Here is a 21,675-nt window from a genome sequence, read left to right as displayed (position 1 = left end):
ATTTGTAAAACAACTACAAATAAATCAAAAACAGTTCCTAGTGACAACACACTCGAAAGAAGAACAAAGACTAGAAGAAGTTTTATACATGGAGGTTGAGCTTCTTTCAAATTAGATATTTATTTAAAAAAGGTTATTCTAATATTCTTTCCTCATTCAATTAAGCTTCGTGCATAGAGGAATATAACCAAAGGAATATAACTAAAGCAACTGCCAGTAAGTCTCTGGGAGGTATATATTCAAGTTTGATTGGAGTATTGAAGCACACAAGCATTTATCATGGGTGTTCGATCAGGGCAGTGAAAATATTGTGTAAACTGCTCGCAGATCAACAGACTTCATGAGCATTAATCAGTGGAGAAAGGCGCAACATACAATGTAAATATTAAACTACAGAATGAGCATAAACTAACCAGCACCAAGTTAGCTGAGGTAGGTCTACGCAGCCTAATGCAAAGGCACAAATGTCCTCAAGGAAAATGGCAGATACCCAAGCAAAAAGTGAAATGTTTAACAAGTTTTATAGAACTATTTCTACAGTTGCTACCATAAAGCTTTATGGTTTATTAGAAATGCTAATATCTGAACATGAATAGTGTTGCACTTCGCCTTAAAGTCATCACTCATAAGGAAGGATTTGAACTTGAATTAAGAATCTCAAGAACATCAGAAATATAGATTTTCTTCAGTGGAGTGGGGTGGGGTAGGGAAGAGAGAATAATGGGTTAGATTGGGGAATCAATTCTGTGCAGAGCACCAGATAAGCTCCCAGCTATCCACAACTGCAATTACCTGGGACAGGTATGGCATCTACAATCAACTGAACAAATTCAAATACATTTGGAATCAGAACCATACTACACTGGTTGAGGACATTCAGATCATTATGCTGACATGAACAAGCCATCCAACTAATATGATACCTACATTAAATTGTTAACTTAAATATAGAACTACCAAGGCCTAATCCCCACTTCTCACTGCCCCCCACCCCACCTTTGAATAAAGACTTACACTAATTCAGAACTGTATGATGTTCCTTCATGTTTTATACACAGTGTCCACTTAAAGAAATAACACTGCCCTCTAATATCTAAGAAAAGACTTCTAGATTAATCAAAACAATAATGTTCATATTTTAGTTTTTGTAACTTGCAGTAGTTCCTTCTCTCATCAAACGCCTATCTAGATTTGCAAAACAAGGGTGCAAAAATTGGTGGAACCATTATTGGGATGAAAGAGAAAGAAGTCCATTGTGGCAGCTGCAAGTTTCACAATAAACTTGACCCATTGGGTATATTGATCTACTTTAAAAATACAATGTAGGTATGTGTATTCTTAAATCAGCTCACTGTATTTCTTCCTCATCTATTTATTTTTCCAGATAACAAAGAATTACCTAATCCCTTTCCTGTAGATGTTATTATTTAGGAAATTCTATTTAATAGTACTATGGGGATAATAAAACATTTGATGGGCTGGAAACAAAGATCAGCCGTGAAAACATTAAATAAGTAAATGGCAGGCTCAAAAGGCAGAGGTAGCTCGGCACAGCCACTATGGAGGAAAAAGTGGACCTTCTGGATCACAAAGAAAAACTGAAGAGGTTTATGACAAATGTCAGGTACAGAATACAGTTTAAAACCATGCAAACTACAGGGGAAATTGATAAATATAAAGGGGGCCAAGAGAATATGATAAAAATTAGCAGGTGACATAAACAGGAACCCAAAAGTATTTTATCAACATAAAGTAAAAGCATATTTAAAGGAATAGTGTTGCCAATCAGGAGCACAAAAGGAAATCTTGTGGCACAGAGGACATGACTGAGGTATTGAATGAATATTTTGCATCTGTACTGAAAAGAGCATGAACTTAATGTTTCAACATGCGGCGGGGGGGGGGGGGGGGGGGGGGAGCTAAATAGATAGGAGTTACATGCTAAATGGGTTGGCGGCAGTCAAAAGCTAAAAAATCACCTTGTCCAGATAGGATGCAATCTGTGTCACTGAACTGGAGGATTATTTATGTTACACACTTGCTCCAAAAGGGAACAGGAATAAACTTGGGAATTATAGGCCATAATGCTGAGAAAAGTACTGGAAATTGTCAAGGATAAACATTTTCGTTTGGGGAAGCATGGGGCAACCAGCATGGATTTATTAAAAGGAAAACCAAGCTAAATTTTAAGCTAAAAATAATGTATCTAGGGTAGATGAAGGGGTTCAAACCATTAAAAAAAACCATCACCCAATCCAAATCCACCACCAATCTGAGGCCAAAAATTAGGTGGGCAGCTAACCTGCTCCAAAGGGATGGAGTGGAGTTTTTAAATAAAAAAAAAGAGGCTCTCGGTCACATTCCCAAACTTAATAGACTCGCTGGATTCAGAAGGTAAATGCTTATTTCCTGAATTCCATGGACCTTTGGTCCCACCACGAGGTCCACAATTCCATCCCTGATCGCCAGGCTCTGATTTCCCCCACCATGAGGCCTCTGTCCCTGCCACCTTCCCACCCCAGCCTCTGAACTGCAGTCCATCACTTCTCCATACCATCACAAAACCACCAATCATTCCTTCAGGTCAGCAGCCCATCCTCCCCATGACTTTCAAATCATTATAGGCCACATAATAGGTTTATGTAATCTCTCCTGATACATTTAACCCTTGGAGCCCAATCTGTGCTACATTTCTCCAAGGCCAATGTAGCTTTTCTAAAGTGCATTGCCCAGAACTGCACACTATACGTTTAATGTAGTCCAATTAGGGCTTTGTAGCTGTAGTAAAACGTCTTCCCTTGCGTATTCTCACCCTCTAACATCAATCTGATAATTTTTTATATTTTACAATATGTTAGTTTTCTGTGAATGTGGACCCTTAAAAATTTCTTTGTACCTATTCCTACCTTTTCACCCTTCCAATATTATTCATATTTACCCTTTAATGGAACAAAATAGATGACTTTGCACTTATCTTGGTTATAATAGGGGAATTTCATAGTAACTTCATTGCAGTGTTAATGTAAGCCTTACTTGTGACTAATAAATAAACTTTAACTTAATTGATAGGCCACATTTTGTCTTATTGCATTTTGTCCCTTTGTAATTTTATGCTTTCGTCATTATTAACTACTGAACCACCAACGTCTTTGCCATTGGTAAACTTGGACACAGTCCTCTCGTGTAATCTAAATTATTGATAAATATAGGCAATAGTTGAAGGTATCAATATAGATGTTCAGTGGACCCCACTCGTCTCTCCAACAATAGGAAAGTTTAAAATGTATTTATTAGTGTCACAAGTAGGCTTACACTACATGGCAATTAAGCTGCTGTGAAAATCCTCTAGTTGCTACACTCTGGTGCCTTATCGAGTACACTGACAGAGAATTTAACATGGCCAATACACCTAATCAGCATAACTTTCAGACTGTGAAGGAAACTGGAGCACCCGGAAGAAACCCAAGCAGACACAGGGAGAATGTGCAGGCTCCGCACGGACAGTGACCCAAGCCAGGAATCTAATGCAGATCCCTGACGCTGTCAGGCAGCAGTGCTAACCACTGTACTGTCCATCTAATAAAGGTATTCAAAATTATGAAAGATTTGATAGTGTAGGTTGGGAAAAACTGTTTTCTGTGGCAAGTGGGTCAGTAATCAAAGGTCACAGATTTAAAATAATTGGCAAAAAACTGGAGGGGAATTTTTTTGTCACACAATGAGTTAAGATTTAGAACATTGTATCTGAAAGGATGGTGGAAGCAGATTCCACAGGAGCTTTCAAAAAGATAACTGGAGACATACCTAAAAGGACTGATTTGCAGAGTTATGAGGAAAAGGCATGGGTATGGGACTAAAAGGATTGCTCTTTCAAAAAGCAGAAAAAGGATTAGCCAAATGGCCTCCTTCAGCAGCCTGGGACTGTTCGAGTAAAATCAAGCAATTGGAATGACTGAAAGGAAACCAACTACAGACAAACATCAGGCCAGAAATAGAAGCACAGCAAGGTGACATCAAAACTGATGTAGAAATTGCCCCAAGAGCAAGGTATGCTGGGATTACCTCAATCCAAACAATCTGCCTGGAAACAGGTCCTTTGCAAGATTCGAGTTTATACAATTGAAAACTAAAGATGCACCAGGATACATTAGCATGTGTGAAAGGACAGTTATACAGTTCCTGAGAATCAAATCAATATATACATGGCACAGACATGCATCAGTGAAACAAAAGATTCAATGTATATTAATAGCTGAAACTAGACATCTAGGCATTAGCACACAAACACAATGGATTGAAACTCATTAACACCCACTGAAACCCATCGACAACGATGTGAAACTAATCAGACCTAAGCACTGATAGCCAAATCCTCAGAAAATTCCGGAAGGTAGCCAGACAGATATAAGAAACCTAGGCTAGCGGCATTCGAAAGAAAATACGTCTTCAGCTTCCCCAGAAGTGAGTCACGACATGTCAGTGACAAGACCAGCTCGCCTCCAGACCAGAGAGATAGAGAGAGACAGAGACAGACTTGGGAGTTCAAAGTACTGATGGAATCACAAGGATCTGGGGTAGTATACGGATTTCTAAATGATCAGTTAGCTGGAGAGAGTTGTAAAACACAAGTCTTTTACTGTTTGGAATAAAGTTGCAAATTGGTTATTTTCATTGGTTCATGTGCGCAGTCCTTTTGCCTGATATATGCAGAGTAAAATCCATTATACTCAGTGCTGATTGAGTGAGTCCACAGGATATTAGAAATGCCCTGAACACTCCTCCTCTGCTGTAAGATTCTATGATTGTTGCAAAAAAAGAGTCAAAAATGTTTAAATTTGTGTAAAAAATAACTTTTAAATCTGTTTAAATGTACTGGTTCCATTTCTAGTTCTTCCAGTGTCAAAGATTTCTACAATTTGCTCAGTTACCATTTTCGTGCAGCAGGATTAGGTTTCCCCCCCTCTCTATATCTCTGTTTTTTAAAACTATTGCGCTTTGCTTCACATGGCACTCCGCTGGCATGTTCCACAACTACCCGACTCTGAAATTCTTTTGCATCATGATCTCTCCTGCTGCCAGGGCCAGTTTTTTCATCCAGTCTATTTTGACTCATATAAAACCTTTGGTTTTTCACTTTTTCCTGTATATTTTCATTTTTGCTTTCATGCCTGTCACAATCAAGACCTACAGGTATTTCAGAATCCTGTGCAATGCTATTTACGCCCTGAGTATTGTTGTTTTTAGTTGGCGATTTGCTCTCTCCCTTTGTATCAGCTGCTGTGTCCTGACTGTTAGCATGACTGTCAGATAGGATGCATGGGCTTTTTGATGGCAAAGGTTTCCCTTGCCATTTTTTCCTGTTAATTTCCCTTTCTCCCTTCTTACGGACATAAGGGGAACGGCGATACACAGTCCTTTCTGAAGAACCATCTTCCTTTATGTAATGTCTTTCCTTTCCCAAAGTCTGACCATAAAACTGCACAGATTTACTGTTGCTTAGTATGGCAGACATTTTGTAATTATTCTCAGCAGTCTGATCCATAAAGGTTACTTCTACAGTAGGTGCCATAGTATCAACTTTTGATTCATCAATGCGCTGTGAAGTTAAATCACTTCTTGATTTTGCCTCAAAGGGCTGATTACCAAATTCTGAATAATTTGCATCAGCTCCTGCAACCTTTAGGGACTCACTATAGGCTGTATCCACACCAGTGACAGCTGCTGAATTTTGATTTTCTATCAGCAACAGTTCTTTATCCTTTCTAATGGCTGAATGCTGCTTTGCATGAGAATTAGTTGATTGCTCCTCAGCCAAGGGGCATGAATTTCCAATTTCGCCACCAGGTTTTACCAATGGTTGAGAATCTTTGAAAATGACAGGCTGAGTCTTAGACAGTTTGCCCTCTCTAGCACTGATGAGTACTTCTGGCTGACTGTCCATCTCTCCTATTTCATGGCTCTGAGCATTGCCTGATACGTGTTCACATAGATCTGGTACACCAATATTCTGGTCATTTTGACAAGCAGGGCTCCCACTATTTACCTGCAATGGAAATACATGATTTGGTAGAGCCATGTACATAGGATGAAAACTGAAAGCATGCATTTGTGTACTCTGACTAAATAATGCCTGTGGTATAGGTGCTCTCCAATCAGAATGCTGGGTTCCATCTGAAATAAAGTTAGGAAAATACCGTGTGTAAAGGGGATTAAAGTTTTGAGGTGGCTGTTCAGGCTTTGGTGCATCTAAGACAGATTCATTTTTGTGTGGCAGGAGTGGTGTAGTTGCCTGTGGTATTGATGAATGGTCGCCATCATCACTGACATCTCTTTGCACTGATGGACCAGGAGCCTTGGTCTCTGGAGGGCTGGATACATGCGGTGGAATTGTAATATTTTCATTATGCATTAGTCCAGCAGTTGCATGGAACCAAGGATTTGGGTGAAATACTGGAGCAGGGCCCCTTGGAAAGATACCACAACTTTTCAAATAAGCCTGGTTCAATGGATACAGATACGAATATGGTGCCCACAATGGCAAACTGTAAGCCTGAAAAGAAAAAGAAATGCAAGTTTGATATGAAAAAAAAGTCACGCATTTATGATATAACAAATCACTGGCAGCTAGTACAGTAGTTCCCAAACTACTAACATGCAAGCTTTCATCAAGTGAGTCACTGCCACTTTAGGCCAGCACACTAACAAGTCCCAGCTCCAAAATGCTGCTATTGCTTCATTCAAAGATTACACTCTGCCATTGGGCAAAACTTCCAAATCGCTCAATAGCTTTTGGCAGATGAGGAATTCGGAGCCTTACAAAAATTTCCCTGAACAGTGGAGTATCACCAGCAAAGCTGAAGCAAAACCTACAGATGGGTAAAATCGGTGCGTAGGTATATCTTGGCCTTGGAGGGAGTGCAGAGGAGGTTTACTAGGCTGATGCCGGAGTTGAGGGGGTTGAGCTATGAGGAGAGGCTGAATAAATTAGGCTTGTACTCGTTAGAGTTTAGAAGAATGAGGGGAGATCTCATTGAGACGTATAAGATGATGAATGGGATAAGAACATAAGAAGAAATAGGAGGAGTAGGCCATCTAGCCCTTCGAGCCTGCCCCGCCATTCAATAAGATCATGGCTGATCTGTCGCTGCTGAGTTCCACTTTCCCGCTTTCTCCCCATAACCCTTAATCCCCTCTCTTATCAAAAACCCATCAACCCGCGTCTTAAAAATATTTATCGAGGCAGCCTCCACCACTTCAACGGGCAGAGAATTCCAGAGATTCACCACCCTTTGAGTGAAGAAGTTCCTCCTCAACTCCATTCTAAACCGCCCCCCTTTTATCTTGAGGCTGTGCCCCCTAGACCTACTGTCTTTTTTGAGCGGGAAGAGTCTCTCCACCTCCATCCTATCCATCCCATTCATCATCTTATACGTCTCAATGAGATCTCCCCTCATTCTTCTAAACTCTAACGAGTACAAGCCCAGTTTATTCAGCCTCTCCTCATAGCTCAACCCCCTCAACTCCAGTATCAGCCTAGTAAACCTCCTCTGCACTCCCTCCAAGGCCAAAATATCTTTGTGCAGGTGAGGCGCCCAAAACTGCACACAGTACTCCAGCTGCGGCCTCACCAATGCCCTATACAGCTGCAGCAAGACCTCCCTACTTTTATATTCAATCCCCCTCGCTATGAAGGCCAGCATCCCATTCGCCTTCCTGACCACCTGCTGCACCTGCAAGCTGGGTTTTTGCGACTCATGCACAAGGACCCCGAGGTCCCTCTGCACTGTCGCCTGCTGCAGTTTTTCGCCCTGTAAGTAAGTCCTTCCTACCAAAGTGGACCACCTCACACTTGCCAACATTAAATTCCATTTGCCAGTTCCTGGCCCATTCGCCCAGCCTATAGAACATAGAACATAGAACATAGAACACTACAGCACAAACAGGCCCTTCGGCCCACAAGTTGCGCCGACCACATCACCTACCAACCTACAGACCTATCTATAACCCTCAATCTCATTAAACCCCATATACTCATCCAGAAGTCTTTTAAAAGACCCCAGCGAGTTCGCCTCCACCACCACTGACGGCAGCCGATTCCATTCACTCACCACCCTCTGAGTGAAAAACTTACCCCTAACATCACTTCTGAACCTCCCTCTCCGCACCTTAAATCTGTGTCCTCTCGTAGCGACCATTTCAAACCGGGGAAATAGCCTCTGAGAGTCCACCCTATCTATTCCTCTCAACATTTTGTAAACTTCTATCAGGTCGCCTCTCAACCTTCGTCTCTCCAGGGAAAAGAGTCCCAGCTCCCTCAACCTAACTTCATAAGGCATGCCTCCCAGTCCAGGCAACATCCTTGTAAATCTCCTCTGCACCCTTTCAATAGCTTCTACATCTTTCCTATAGTGAGGCGACCAGAACTGCGCACAATACTCCAAATGAGGCCTGACAAGGGTCTTATAAAGTTCCAGCATTACCTCCCGACTCCTAAACTCAATCCCTCGATTAATGAAGGCCAGTACACCATACGCCTTCTTGACCACCTCCTCCACCTGCGAGGCCGATTTAAGAGTCCTGTGGACCCGGACCCCAAGATCCTTCTGCTCCTCAACACTACTCAGACTTCTGCCCTTAATAGTGTACTCGTTCATCCCGTTGGTTCTGCCAAAATGGACGACAACACATTTATCCGCGTTGAAGTCCATCTGCCACTTCTCCGCCCAGTCCTGCATCCTATCTATGTCCTGCTGCAACTTTTGCCATCCTTCCAGATCATCCACAACACCACCGACCTTCGTGTCATCAGCGAACTTACTTACCCATCCCTCCACTTCCTCATCCAGGTCATTTATGAAAATGACAAACAACAAGGGTCCCAGAACAGATCCTTGAGGCACTCCGCTGGTGACTGACCTCCATTCAGAAAAAGCCCCATCCACAACCACTCTCTGCCTTCTGCAGGCAAGCCAGTTCTGGATCCACAAGGCCAAAGGCCCTATCTAGATCCTTCTGCAGACTCTCCACACCCTCCGCACAATTTGCCGTTCCCCCAATCTTGGTGTCATCAGCAAATTTCGACACCCTACACTCGGTTCCCTCCTCCAGATCATCTATATAAATGGTAAAAAGCTGAGGCCCCAGCACCGACCCCTGGGGCACTCCACTAGTCACCATCCGCCAATCCGAATAGCACCCGTTGACCCCCACTCTGCCTCCTATTTGACAACCAATCCTCTATCCACGCTAACACTCTACCCCCAACTCCATGTCCCTCGACCTTCTGCAATAACCTCTTGTGAGGTACTTTGTCAAACGCCTTCTGAAAATCTAGAAAGACCACATCCACCGGCTCTCCTCTATCCACCACCCTAGACACATCCTCATAGAACTCCAGTAAATTTGTCAGACACGATTTCCCTTTAATGAAACCGTGCTGCGTCTGCTCTATCAAGCAATTCCCTTCAAGATGCCTCGCAATTTCCTCCTTAATGACAGATTCTAACATTTTACCTACCACAGACGTTAAACTAACCGGCCTATAATTCCCTGCCTTTTGCCTGGCACCCTTCTTAAACAACGGCGTAACATTAGCCGTTTTCCAATCATCCGGCACTTCCCCGGAATCCAGCGACGTCTGGAAAATAACCACCAAGGCATCCACTATCACCTCCGCCATTTCTTTCAGAGCCCTCAGATGCATTCCATCCGGTCCTGGGGATAGAGGTGGAGAGACTCTTCCCGCTCAGAAAGGACAGTAGGACTAGGGGGCACAGCCTCAAAATAAAGGGGGGGGGGGGGGGGGGGGCGGTTTAGAACGGAGTTGAGGAAGAATTTCTTCACTCAAAGGGTGGTGAATCTCTGGAATTCTCTGCCCGTTGAAGTGGTGGAGGCTACCTCGCTAAATATTTTTAAGACGCGGGTTGATGGGTTTTTGATAAGAGAGGGGATTAGGATTATGGGGAGAGGGCGGGAATGTGGAACTGAGCCACGACAGATCAGCCATGATCTTATTGAATGGCGGGGCAGGCTCGAAGGGCTAGATGGCCTACTCCTGCTCCTGTTTCTTATGTTCTTATGTATGGTGCAAACTAAAACTAAGGGTGGAGAAGACACAGATAGAAATAGGAATAATGCCACTACAACAGAGGCACGCATTTTTAGAAAGCTGTGTGAATACCTTATGGTTATATGGTCGGGGACAACTCATGAAACGGTGATGCAATTAACCTGATAATCTGATCTGAAGTTGTTAGAACAAAAAACATGCGAACAGGGATAAACCTTCAAGCCTGTTCTGCCATTCATTGAGATCATGACTGATCTGGAAACCTTGAACAAAATCTATCACTCAGTTTTAAACTTAACTGATTTGGCGTCAACAGCCATTTGTGTATGAGTTCTGACCATATAACTATCCTTTGTGTGCAGGAGTGTTTCCCAATTTCAGTTCTGAAAAATTTTTGACAACGCCTTCCCCCAGTCGTGGATCTCCAACTAGTGGAACTGACCCTAACTGTTCCCCTTAATGTCGTAAAAACTTTTTTCAAGTCACTTTCTAAATTCTAGGGAATGTAACACTAGATTATGCATTCTCTCCTTCAAACATATCCCTTGGAGTTTAGGTGTCACTCTGGTAGACTGAGCCTGCATGCCACCCATTGCCTAGGCTGAAATTCTCCCGTCTTGTCCACCACAGAAATTGTAGCAGGCAAGGCAGAAAATTTAAAGGTACGTTAAAAGGAGCTCGAGCAGGAATTTCCAGTTTTGTGGTGCACTTGACCAGAGAATTCCGCCCATATTTTTCCTAACATGTGGTCCCCAGTACTGCTCACACCTACCAAGGGCTTTGTGCACTTGAAGCTTGATTTCCATCCTTTAATATTCTGGTTCTCAAGATAATAAATGCTACCATTCCATAAGTCATTCTATAAACCTTTCTCATTATTTTCTGTACTGGTTTTTAACATTTTAACGATCTATGTACTGGATCCCAAAGTCTCTTTGATTCTCCACTATATCCAGCTTGTTTCCATTCAAAAAGTATCCTGTTCTTTCCTTTTTAGATGCAATTTGGATGGGCTCAGAATTGCCTTCATTGGGCAGAACTGTGCAAATTGATTTCAATCACTTGAGACATTAACCTGTTTGTAATTTTATGCTTCCCTTACACTGCTTACCAATGCCATCTATGTTTGTGTCATTGATAAATGTGGGAATGTAGCTTTTTATCCCACTATTTAAGCTGTTAATGAATACACTGAATAGTTGAGATACCAAAACAAATCCTTGCAGGTATCACTAGCCACATCCTGCAAATTAGAGTAACTACCCATTATCCTTACTTCCTGTATTCTTCTGCTAAACTAACTTCCTAACGAGGTCAATAATTCCATGTGTTCCAACTTTAGTTAATAGTCTCTTACAACGGACTTTATCAAATGCCTTCTGGAAGTCATAGAAATATACATTCCTTGTCCACTATTTTAGTTACCTCCTCAAACAGAGAGCACAATTTTTCCACCTAAAAAGTACTGTTCCTGAACCAAGATTGGAATATTATAGTTAAGGAATCTGCAATGGTCTCATCAACATTTTTCACAACCCTGCAATGGAAACCAACTGGTTCTTGGGATTTGCTATTTTTTACTTCCATTAATTTCTCCATTGCTGTTAATTTGCTTACATTAATTTTGTTAAATGCCTGCCTTTGATTTAACAATAGTTTGGGATGTCTGACCTCTTCCTCTACAGTAAACACTTAAGATAATTATACAACACATCTGCTATTTCCATATTTTCATTGGCATCCTCAGTTTTCATGGGGTCCATATTAATTCTGCCTCCCTCATTATATAATGTAATTGTAAAAAAAAGTATTGATTATGGCAATTGCAAATGTCTTTTTATGCCCTTTTTGTAGCTGTTTTGTCACAACTTGGTGGTAAAGTTAAATTCATAAAAGCACCATAAGTAAGTCATTATTTGAAACACATTAAGGATGGCAAGACAGGTGATGTATCAAGGCTACAGCATGTAAAAGCTCCTGGATAACATTGTGATCCAGGGAAAACATGTCTGCAATAAGTATTTGTGGTTCAGGGAACTTCGGCTCAGAATAATTGAGCTTCAGACACAACGATACGTCAGGGAGGATGAGGGTTAAATGGAAGCTGTGTTCGAAGAGGTGGTAACATCCCTTAGGATAGAGTCTTCTGGTTTGGAAAGTGGTCAGAGACATGAGGATGTAACTTCATTTGAAGCAGGTAAGGGGACCCAGAGGGCAGGAGTATCAGCTTCTGCAATTGTCCAACAGGTTTGAGGTTCTCTCAGCATGCTTGGATGAGAGTGCAGGCCACAGGTGGATGAGCTGACTAACCATGGCACTGTGGTTTAAGAAGCCATTCAAGTGGGGAGAGTGCATACAATGTAGTGCTAGTAGGGATAGTGAGGCGGGTTGACATTATTCTCTAGCAAGTATCAAGAGTCCAAATGGCCGTGTTGCCTGCCCAGTGCCAGGGTTCAGGACATCTGTTCAGGGCTGGAGAGGGACTTGCAGTGGGGGCAGAGGATCCAGTGGTCACGGCCCATGTAGGTACCAATGTCAATAGAAAGGAAGCGGAAGGAAGTTATGCATAGTTACAATGAGGCACCAAATTAAGAAACAGAATCTCTGGATTATTACCGGAACCAAATGCAAATTGGCATAAAACAAATAAGGTTAGAGAAATTAATGCATGGCTCAAAGACTGGTGTGGGAGAAATGGGTTCCAGATCTGAAAGCCTGTGATTCCAAATAAACTTATTGGACTTTAAAGTTGCGAGACTTCTATCTGAATGGTGAGAGTTGCGGAGCTCTGATATGCAGAGGATGTGGCTGTCCTCGTGCATGAATCACAAAAGGCTGGTAAATAGCTACAGCAATTAATTAGAAAGCTAAATCAGTGTTGCTGTTCATTGTGATGGAAATTGATCAAAAAAAGTGGAGATTGTACCTCAGCTGTATTGGTGAGGCCTCAGCTGGAGTACTGTGTATAATTCTGGTCTTATTTTACAAAAGGGTGTTAATGTGTTAAATGTTCAGAGAAGGTTTACTATACTAATACCAGGAATGGGCAAGTTGTTTTATGAGGAAAGGTTGGACAGGTTAAGCATGTATCGAATAGAGTTTTAAAAAAAAAGAGGTGATTTGATTGAAACCTTAAAGACCCTGAGCGTATTGACAAGGTAGGTGTGGAACAGATGTCTTTTCAAAGAATCTAGAACAAAGTTTTTAAAAAGGGGTCACTTATTTAAGATGGAGATCATTGGTCTCTAGAACTCTTCCTTAAAAGGCAGTGGAAGCAGTATTGTTAAATATTTTAATAGCACAGCTAGATAGGTTCTTAATTAACAAGGAACTGAAAGGTTACCAGGCATTGACGGGAGTGTGGGGTTGTGATTACAATCATATCAGCCATGACCTTAATGAATGGCAGAGTTGGCTTGGGAGAGGGGGCCACTCCTGCACCTAATCTGTATGATTGCATCTTTCCCATTGCCAGGATCAGTGCTGCTTCTGCAAGTCTTTATTTTGTCTCTTGCCTTGTTGGTTGTCCATTGAAGTTTGTTTTTAGCAAGTAGAATTCACATCCTTTGGAGGTGTAAACTGGTTCAGTATCAAAAATTCCTTTTTGAAAACTTCTATTTATCATGTCATTGTACCCACCAACTGTTTCATCTAGTTTACTGTGAACAATCGCTGTTGCATTCCATTGTAGTCAGCCTCAGCATTAACTAGTAGCTAACAGCTGTTCCATGCTCATCCCTTTCAAACACTACATTGAGCTCAATCATATCATTATCACTCTCAGATAAATTCATGCAACATTAAGCCAATAACTAAATCTGGTTCATTACTCATCACTAAATCATGGGAACTGTCTCCTTGTTAGTGCTTGGGCATATTGTTACAGAAATGAAAGCAAATTACAGTAGCTGCTGGAATCTGAAACCAAAACAGGAAATGCTGGAAAATCTCAGCAGGTCTAGCAGCATCTGTAAGGAGAGAAAACAGCTGACATTTCAAGTCCAGATACCCTGTGTCAAAGCTGTTACAAAAGGCTATTCTGGACATAGAGAAATTCACTCCCTTTCTGACCTGTTATACTGCCAATTCAAATCACACCTTAAAACCACTTGGCCTTTGATACATGATTGTCTAATCTCAGCATTCATATAAACTATTGCTTAAGTGGCCTAATCACAATTCCTGCTGCATTTTTAAATCCTTATCTGTTTCTTAATTTGACCCAAAAAGGCTACTCTTTGCTTAGCTCTCATTATGTCATTTATCATTTAATATATTTCATTCTTAACCACTGAAACTACTTCTCCCCTCTTCCATTTCACTATCCTTCCAGTCTTATAACTTGATATATTTATTCCCCAGTTCTGACCATCTTGAAGCTGTGTCTCATAATGGCTACAATGTCAGATCTTCTAAGCTGACTCTGCACCTTCAGTTAGTTCCTTCTGCTCAGTGGTTTTGTATACTTGGATATTTTACTTATTTGGACTGCACGTTTAATCTGTCCTTCTACTCTAACGTTGGTTTAATTACTTAACATTTTTATTTCGTTTTTCCTTTACCTGCAGTGCCCAAATGTAATCTCTATTACTAATTGTCTTCCATTTTTTGTTTTTGAATTATCTATGCTATCTTTTTCATTCCAATCCTCCTTCCCACTAAGTAGTTTAAAAGTTCTTGTGGTCATCTTATTTATCCTTCTCACCAGGGCCCATCCCAAAAGTATATTTCTTTCCATGAAATGGAATCCCTCTTACTCAAACCACTCATTCGGTCATATGTTCACCCCTCTGATCTGTTTATCCCTGTGCCGGAGATTAGAACCTGGAGGTCCATTTCTATAATTTAGCTCCAAGATCCTAGTACTATCCAAACAGGACCTCATGCCTACTCTTTCCTCTGTTGCTGGTCCCAACGTGGACCACAATGACGGAATTCTCCCAAATCCTTTCACATCAGTTTGAGGTATCACTCTACCTGGCACTGGGTAGGCAAATTGTGTATGACTCATCGTTCCGTTTACAAAGGCTGCTCTACAGTTATAATATTATGCTCCCCTTCCTCCCATTCCCCTCTTTGGATAGCCTCTTGCTCCAAGGTGCCATGGTCCACATTCTGGTTGTCCTTTCAGGTACACCAGATACATTGCATCTATTGGATAGATTCAAGTTGTTCCTCATTATCTCACCTGAACACAAGAACATAAGAAATAGGAGCTGGAGTAGGCCATCTAGCCCCTCGAGCCTGCCCCACCATTCAACAGGATCATGGCTGATCTGTCGTGGCTCAGTTCCACATTCCCACCCTCTCCCATAACCCTTAATTCCCTTGCCTATCAAAAACCTATCAACCTGCATCTTAAAAATATTGAGCGAGGTAGCCTCCACCACTTCAACGGGCAGAGAATTCCAGAGATTCACCACCCTTTGAGTGAAGAAGTTTCTCCTCAACTCCATTCTAAACCGCCCCCCCTTTATCTTGAGGCTGTGCCCCCTAGTCCTACTGTCCTTTCTGAGCGGGAAGAGTCTCTCCACCTCTATCCTATCCATCCCATTCAACATCTTATACGTCTCAATGAGATCTCCCCTCAGTCTTCTAAACTCTAATGAGTACAAGCCTAGTTTATTCAGCCTCTCCTCATAGTTCAACCCCCTCAACTCCGGCATCAGCCTAGTAAACCTCCTCTGCACTCCCTCCAAGGCCAAAATATCCCTGCATAAGTGCGGCGACCAAAACTGCACACAGTACTCCAGCTGTGGCCTCACCAGTGGCCTATACAGCTGCAGCAAGACCTCCCTGAGGTTCTTCTTACACTATACACTATCAGAGTGCACTATATAGCCTATAACAACAATCTTCTGAGCCCATGCCTCTGAGGTGTGACTGAAATCTAAAACAAACTGTTCAGATACTGGTCCCTTCCGTTAAGTGTCAAAGTGTCTCCAACTCAATAACTCAACTGGAGAGGATTGAGATTTATATCAAGTGTTAAGTCTGTAGTTTTTTTTTCCTACACACTACTTTGCATTCACCTACTAGGGGGGCACAGGTTTAAGGTCGAAGGGCAAGGGTTGAAGGAGATGTACAAGGTAATTTTTTTTTTACAGAGGGTGGTGGGTGCCTGGAACTTGTTGCCAGGGGAGATATTGGAGGCAGATAGTGACTTTTAAGGGATATCTTGATAAATAGATGAATAGGATGGGAATAGAGGGATATGGTTGGGGATTTTAGTTAAGTCAGGTAGCATGGTCGAAGCAGGCTTGTTCTTTGTTCTCTTCGTTTTTAAATACCCACAAACTCAACTTCAACGATAGCAGGAAAAATATATAAATGATGTAACTTTAGACTAAGGTATGATAGCACAGGTTCTGTGTCAGGATTGCAGCATGTGGGAGGTTATGTACAAGGAGATGTCTTGAATGAACACATCAACAATAGATGTCTCCATCTCAGATTTTTTCAGTTCAGTTTTTGAGTTGAAGATACTTTGGCACTTCCTTTCCCAGCGGCACCAAGTACCCATTAATGATCGTTCTGTGTTCTCCGCAAATAGCTGATTAGGGGCACTAGATATCTTCTTTAAAAAAGAACCACCAAATGGAATGACACTTTTATAAAGTTGTAAAAAACAAATTGTTCCTTTAATTCTAAGAATTTCTGTATAGTTTTTTTCCCACATTTATGAATAATTTCTAACCATTTTGAGTGTTTTAAAAATGTAAACATTTGCCTCCAAATTATCTCACTCACGATTTAACACACAGCATTAGTTGAACACAGATGGGACTTAATGGGGGCGGGATGTTGACATATTACAATTAGCCTGATTATTTCCTTAGTTCCTGATGGATACAGGGGGGAAAAAAGAACAGTCCAGGTTTTTGTTTCTTATACAGTTAACCATTATTTGAAAATGCACACACTTAGGTATTAGGTAACGGCAGATTTAGGTGACATTCATCATGTTTGAAAAGTCTGCTGGCACAAGCGGTGGGATTTTCTGGCCATGCTCGCCCCAAAACCAGAAAATCCCATCCAAGGTCAACAGACCTTTGTGTGATCTGCTCCCTGCCCACTACGATTCCTGTAGCAGGCGGGATAGGAAAATTCCCCCCAGATGTCCAGGCACACAGAGGGAATAAGTTTGAAGTTTATTTATTTGTCACAAGTGTGCCACTTACAGGGAGAAAGTGCACGACTATCAGCACTGGTGAAAGTGCATCCTAATGAACAAAGAACATAGAACAACACAGCATAGGAAACAGGCCCTTCAGCCCTACAAGCCCACACCGCCATTTTAACATTCAGTGAGTGCCCTCTTCTACCTATGACCTTTGTCTACGCCAACTGGACTCCACAATAAAGGTGTGCAAATTTAGAGAATTATAACCAGATTGAGGGACGCCTAATTTAGGGATAATGAGAGTCACCATCTTTCGAAGGGGGGCAAAGAACATTGGAAGGAGTGTGATTAAAAAACATGAAGAAGCATCCTCACATTTATAAAATCAGGATAAAGTTGATCCTTCACAAACACTTTAATATCATTAAAAACAGTAACAATAGCAATTCATTTCATGCAAAAACTGTGTGTGCAACAAGCCTATTGGCTAAGATCAAGTGTAGTATCGACATGCTGTCCTTGGTTGAAGTTATTAGGTTACATTTTAGCTTCATTTGAAGCAATTTTTAAAAGCGGCATCTCGGCTAAGATACAAATGAGGTCAAGCCTTGAAGGAGGAGCTGTGCCTACTCCAATCAGCTTGGATCATGTAGATCAAGCCCAAGACAGGAGGCGAGAGCCCTGTTGAGACTCTGAATTGGACTTGATTTGATTGAATTGGAATAAAAAAACAAGCTGTTAAATGAGAATATAGTTTGGAGAAAACCATGTGCAATGTAAATCAATAGAGCAGATAGGTTTGCTGTTGTTAATGATCTTTTAATACTGGCATAAACAGCTACTCCAAGAAAAATGGCTTACCTTAACACCAAGATTGTAGAAAAAGCGTAGGATGCTTTTATCTATTTGAAGAAATGAGACATGTCAGAAATCATTATTCTTCTTACAGTTGTCACAATTGCAATACTGTGACAATCGTACAGGACTTCAGTCTTTGTGTAGATTGGGCAAACCAAATTGGTAAAAAGTAGTCTTTCAGGACAAGTTCATGGAATGCATTCAAGTATTCTAGAACAATAAGTCGAGGAAGCAACCAGGGGACAGGTTTATTTTAAACTTAGTGTTGTTTAGGATTAATGCAGCAACATGATGAATTTCATACAATAAAAAATAGAAACTAAAGCAACTGAAAATATTCAGCAGGTCAGGGAGCATCAATGGGTAAGAAACATGCCCCTGTCTACATCAATGGGGGCTAAGTGGAAAGGGTGGAGTGCTTCACGTTTTTGGGTGTCCAGATCACCAACAACCTGTCCTGGTACCCCCCATGCCGACACTATAGTTAAGAAACCCCACCAACTCCTCCACTTTCTCAGAAGACTAAGGAAATTTGGCATGTCAGCTACAACTCACAAACTTTGACAGATGCACCATAGAAAGCATCCTTTCTGGTTGTATCACAGCTTGGTATGGCTCCTGCTCTGCCCAAGACCGCAAGAAACTACAAAAAGTCATGAACGTAGCCCAATCCATCACACAAACCAGCCTCCCATTCATTGATTCTGTCTACACTTCCCGCTGCCCTGGCGAAGCGGCCATGACTTTCTCTCTTCGATGTTCTTCGGTGGGGAGGGGTCTGAGGTCACTTACCAACCGACTTAAGAACAGCTTCTTCCCTGCTGCTTCAGACTTTTGAATGGACTTATCTTGCATTAAGTTGATCTTTCTCTAAACCCTAGCTATGACTGTATGGGACAGCACAGTAGCACAGAGGTTAGCACTGCTGCTTCACAGCGCCAGGGTTCGGGTCACTGTGTGGAGTTTGCACATTCTCCTCGTGTCTGCGTGGGTTTTCTCCAGATGCTCTGGTTTTCTCCCACAATCCAAAGATGTGCAGTTTAGGGTGACTGGCTATGCTAAAATTGCCCTTTAGTGTCCTGAGGTGCGTAGGTTAGAGGGATTAGCAGGTAAATATGTAGCGATATAGGGGTAGGTGGGATTGTGGTCGGTGCAGACTCGGTAAGCCAAATGGCCTCTTTCTGCACTGTAGGGTTTCTATGATCCTATGTAACACTACATTCTGCACTCACTCGTTTCCTTCTCTATGAACGGTATGTTTTGTCTGTGTAATGCGCAAGAAACAATACTTTTCACTGTGTGTTAATACATGTGACAATAATAAATCAAATCAAACAAGTTGTTTCGGGTCAATGACTTTTCATTAGAACCAATGAATTTCATATTCAGATTGAGTGTGCTACCATTAGGAATAAACTAGGGTCCTAACTTCAAACAAAGCCATTTGGAGTCATAGATAGAGTCATAGAGGTTTACAGCATGGAAACAGAACCTTCAGCCCAACTTGTCTATGCCGCTCTTTTTTTTTTAAAACCCCTAAGCTAATCCCAACTGCCTGCATTTGGCCCATATCCCTATATACCTATCATACGCATGTAAGTATCAAAATGCTTTTTAAAAGACAAAATTGTACCTGCCTCTACTACTACTTCTGGCAGCTAGTTTTAGACACTCACCACCCTCTGCGTGAAAAAATTGCCCCTCTGGACACTTCTATATCTCTCCCCTCTCACCTTAAACCTATGCCCTCTAGTTTCAGACTCCGTCAGCCTCCTACGCTCCAGAGAAAAAACTCCCATACTATCCAGCCTCTCCTTACAACTCAATCCATCAAGTCCTGGTAGCATCCTAGTAAATCTTCTCTGCACTTTTTCTAGTTTAATAATATCCTTTCTATAATAGGGTGACCACAATTGCACGCAGTATTCCAAGTGTGGCCTTACCAATGTCTTGTACAACTTTAACAAGACATTCCAACTCCTGTATTCAATGTTCTGACCGATGAAACCAAGCATGCCGAATGCCTTCTTCACCACTCTGTCCACCTGTGACTCCACTTTCAAGGAGCTATGAACATGTACCTATGAACATATGAACTACAACTCTCCCCAATGTCCTAACATTAACAGAGTAAGTCCTGCCCTGGTTCAATCTCCAAAATGCATCACCTTACATTTGTCTAAATTAAACTCTACCTACCATTTGTCAGCCCACTTGCCCAATTGATCAAGATCCTGTTGCAACTGGAGATAACTTTCTTCAATGTCCACTATGCCACCAATCTTAGTGTCATCTACAAACTTACTAACCATGCCTCTTACATTCTCATCCAAATCATTAATATAAATGACAAATAAGAGTGGGCACAGCACTCATCCCTGAGGCACACTGCTGGTCATAGGCCTCCAGTTTGAAAAAATAATTCTCTACAACCACCCTCTGGCTTCTGTCAAGAAGCCAATTTTGTACCCATTTAGATACTTCACCCTTGATCCCATGAGATTTAACTTTATGCAACAACCTACCATGTGGTACCTTGTCAAAGGCCTTGATAAAGACCATGTAGACAACATCAACTGCACTGCCCTCATCTACCTTCCTGGTTACCCCTTCAAAAAACTCAAATCAAATTTGAGAGACATGATTTTCCACTCACAAAGCCATGCTAAGTGTCCATAATCAGTACTTGCGTCCCTAAATGCCTTTCAATCCTGTCTCTCAAAATTCCAACAATTTACCCATCACAGATGTGAGGCTCACTGGCCTGCAGTTCCGAGGCTTTTCCCTGCAGCCCTTTTTAAACAAGGGCACAACATTCGCCATTCTCCAGCCTTCAGGTACCTCACCCATAACAATCGATGATTCAAATATCTTGGCTAGGGAACCTACAATTTCTTCCCTAGCCTCCCACAATGTCCTGGGATACACTTCATCAGATCCCAGGGATTTATCTTCCTTGATGCGCTTTAAGACTTCCAATACCTACTTCTCTGTAATATGTACACTCCTCAAGACATCACTATTTATTTCCCCAAGTTCCCCAACGTCCATGCTTTTCTCAATAGTAAATACTGATGAGAAATGCTCATTCAGGATCTCACCCATCTCTTGTGGATCCGCACGTTTACAGTGATGAGTGCAAACTGACTGAGGGAGGTTACGAAATTACACGAAAATTATAATGGTACTTAAATAATGGCAAACGTTTAAAGAAATAATACAGAATTGTCAATGATTATTCGTTCCTTAAGGAATAAAAGCTCCATTGAAGGGTACCTACTAGAGCATAACAGAACGGTATTAGTAGACTGTTGGAAGGGTCAGATAAAAGAGGATATACTTGGCCTTAATATTATAAAAGTTCATGATTTTTCCTCACAGGACAGCTCTTTCATCCCAGTAATCAGATGCAAGTACAACAGACATATGTTTTCTGAAGTTTAGGAGAATGAAAGGTGATCACACCACCACATAAAATTCTTCAAGGGCTCAAGAGGATAAATGCTGAGAGGTTGTTGTTATCCTTTACTGGGGAGCCTAGAATTAGAAGTCATTGGCCCAGGCAAGGGTTCAACTATTTAGGACTATAAAGAACATTCTATTGTACAGCCAGATGGTCAAAGAC

The 21,675-nt window shown here is 41.7% G+C and overlaps 1 protein-coding gene across 2 annotated transcripts in view; it reads right to left on the bottom strand.

Annotated features, from left to right (window-relative positions):
* Nucleotides 1–1,912: 1,912 nt before the first annotated feature.
* otud4 (OTU deubiquitinase 4) overlaps nt 1,913–21,675 on the bottom strand; it is a 116,198-nt gene continuing 96,435 nt past the window's right edge. For both annotated transcript variants that reach the window (XM_080193309.1, XM_080193315.1), the window contains exons 17-18: nt 18,054–18,094; nt 1,913–6,550 (exon numbers count right to left, since the gene is read on the bottom strand). In XM_080193309.1, coding sequence (XP_080049435.1) covers nt 4,925–6,550; nt 18,054–18,094 — 1,667 coding nt within the window. In that variant the 3' untranslated portion in view covers nt 1,913–4,924. The remainder of the gene's footprint in view (nt 6,551–18,053; nt 18,095–21,675) is intronic.

The sequence above is a fragment of the Carcharhinus amblyrhynchos genome, chromosome 1, assembly GCF_965287045.1.
Source record: "Carcharhinus amblyrhynchos chromosome 1, sCarAmb.v2.hapA, whole genome shotgun sequence".
NCBI lineage: Eukaryota > Metazoa > Chordata > Chondrichthyes > Carcharhiniformes > Carcharhinidae > Carcharhinus > Carcharhinus amblyrhynchos.
This window is presented reverse-complemented; position numbering and strand designations above follow the sequence as displayed.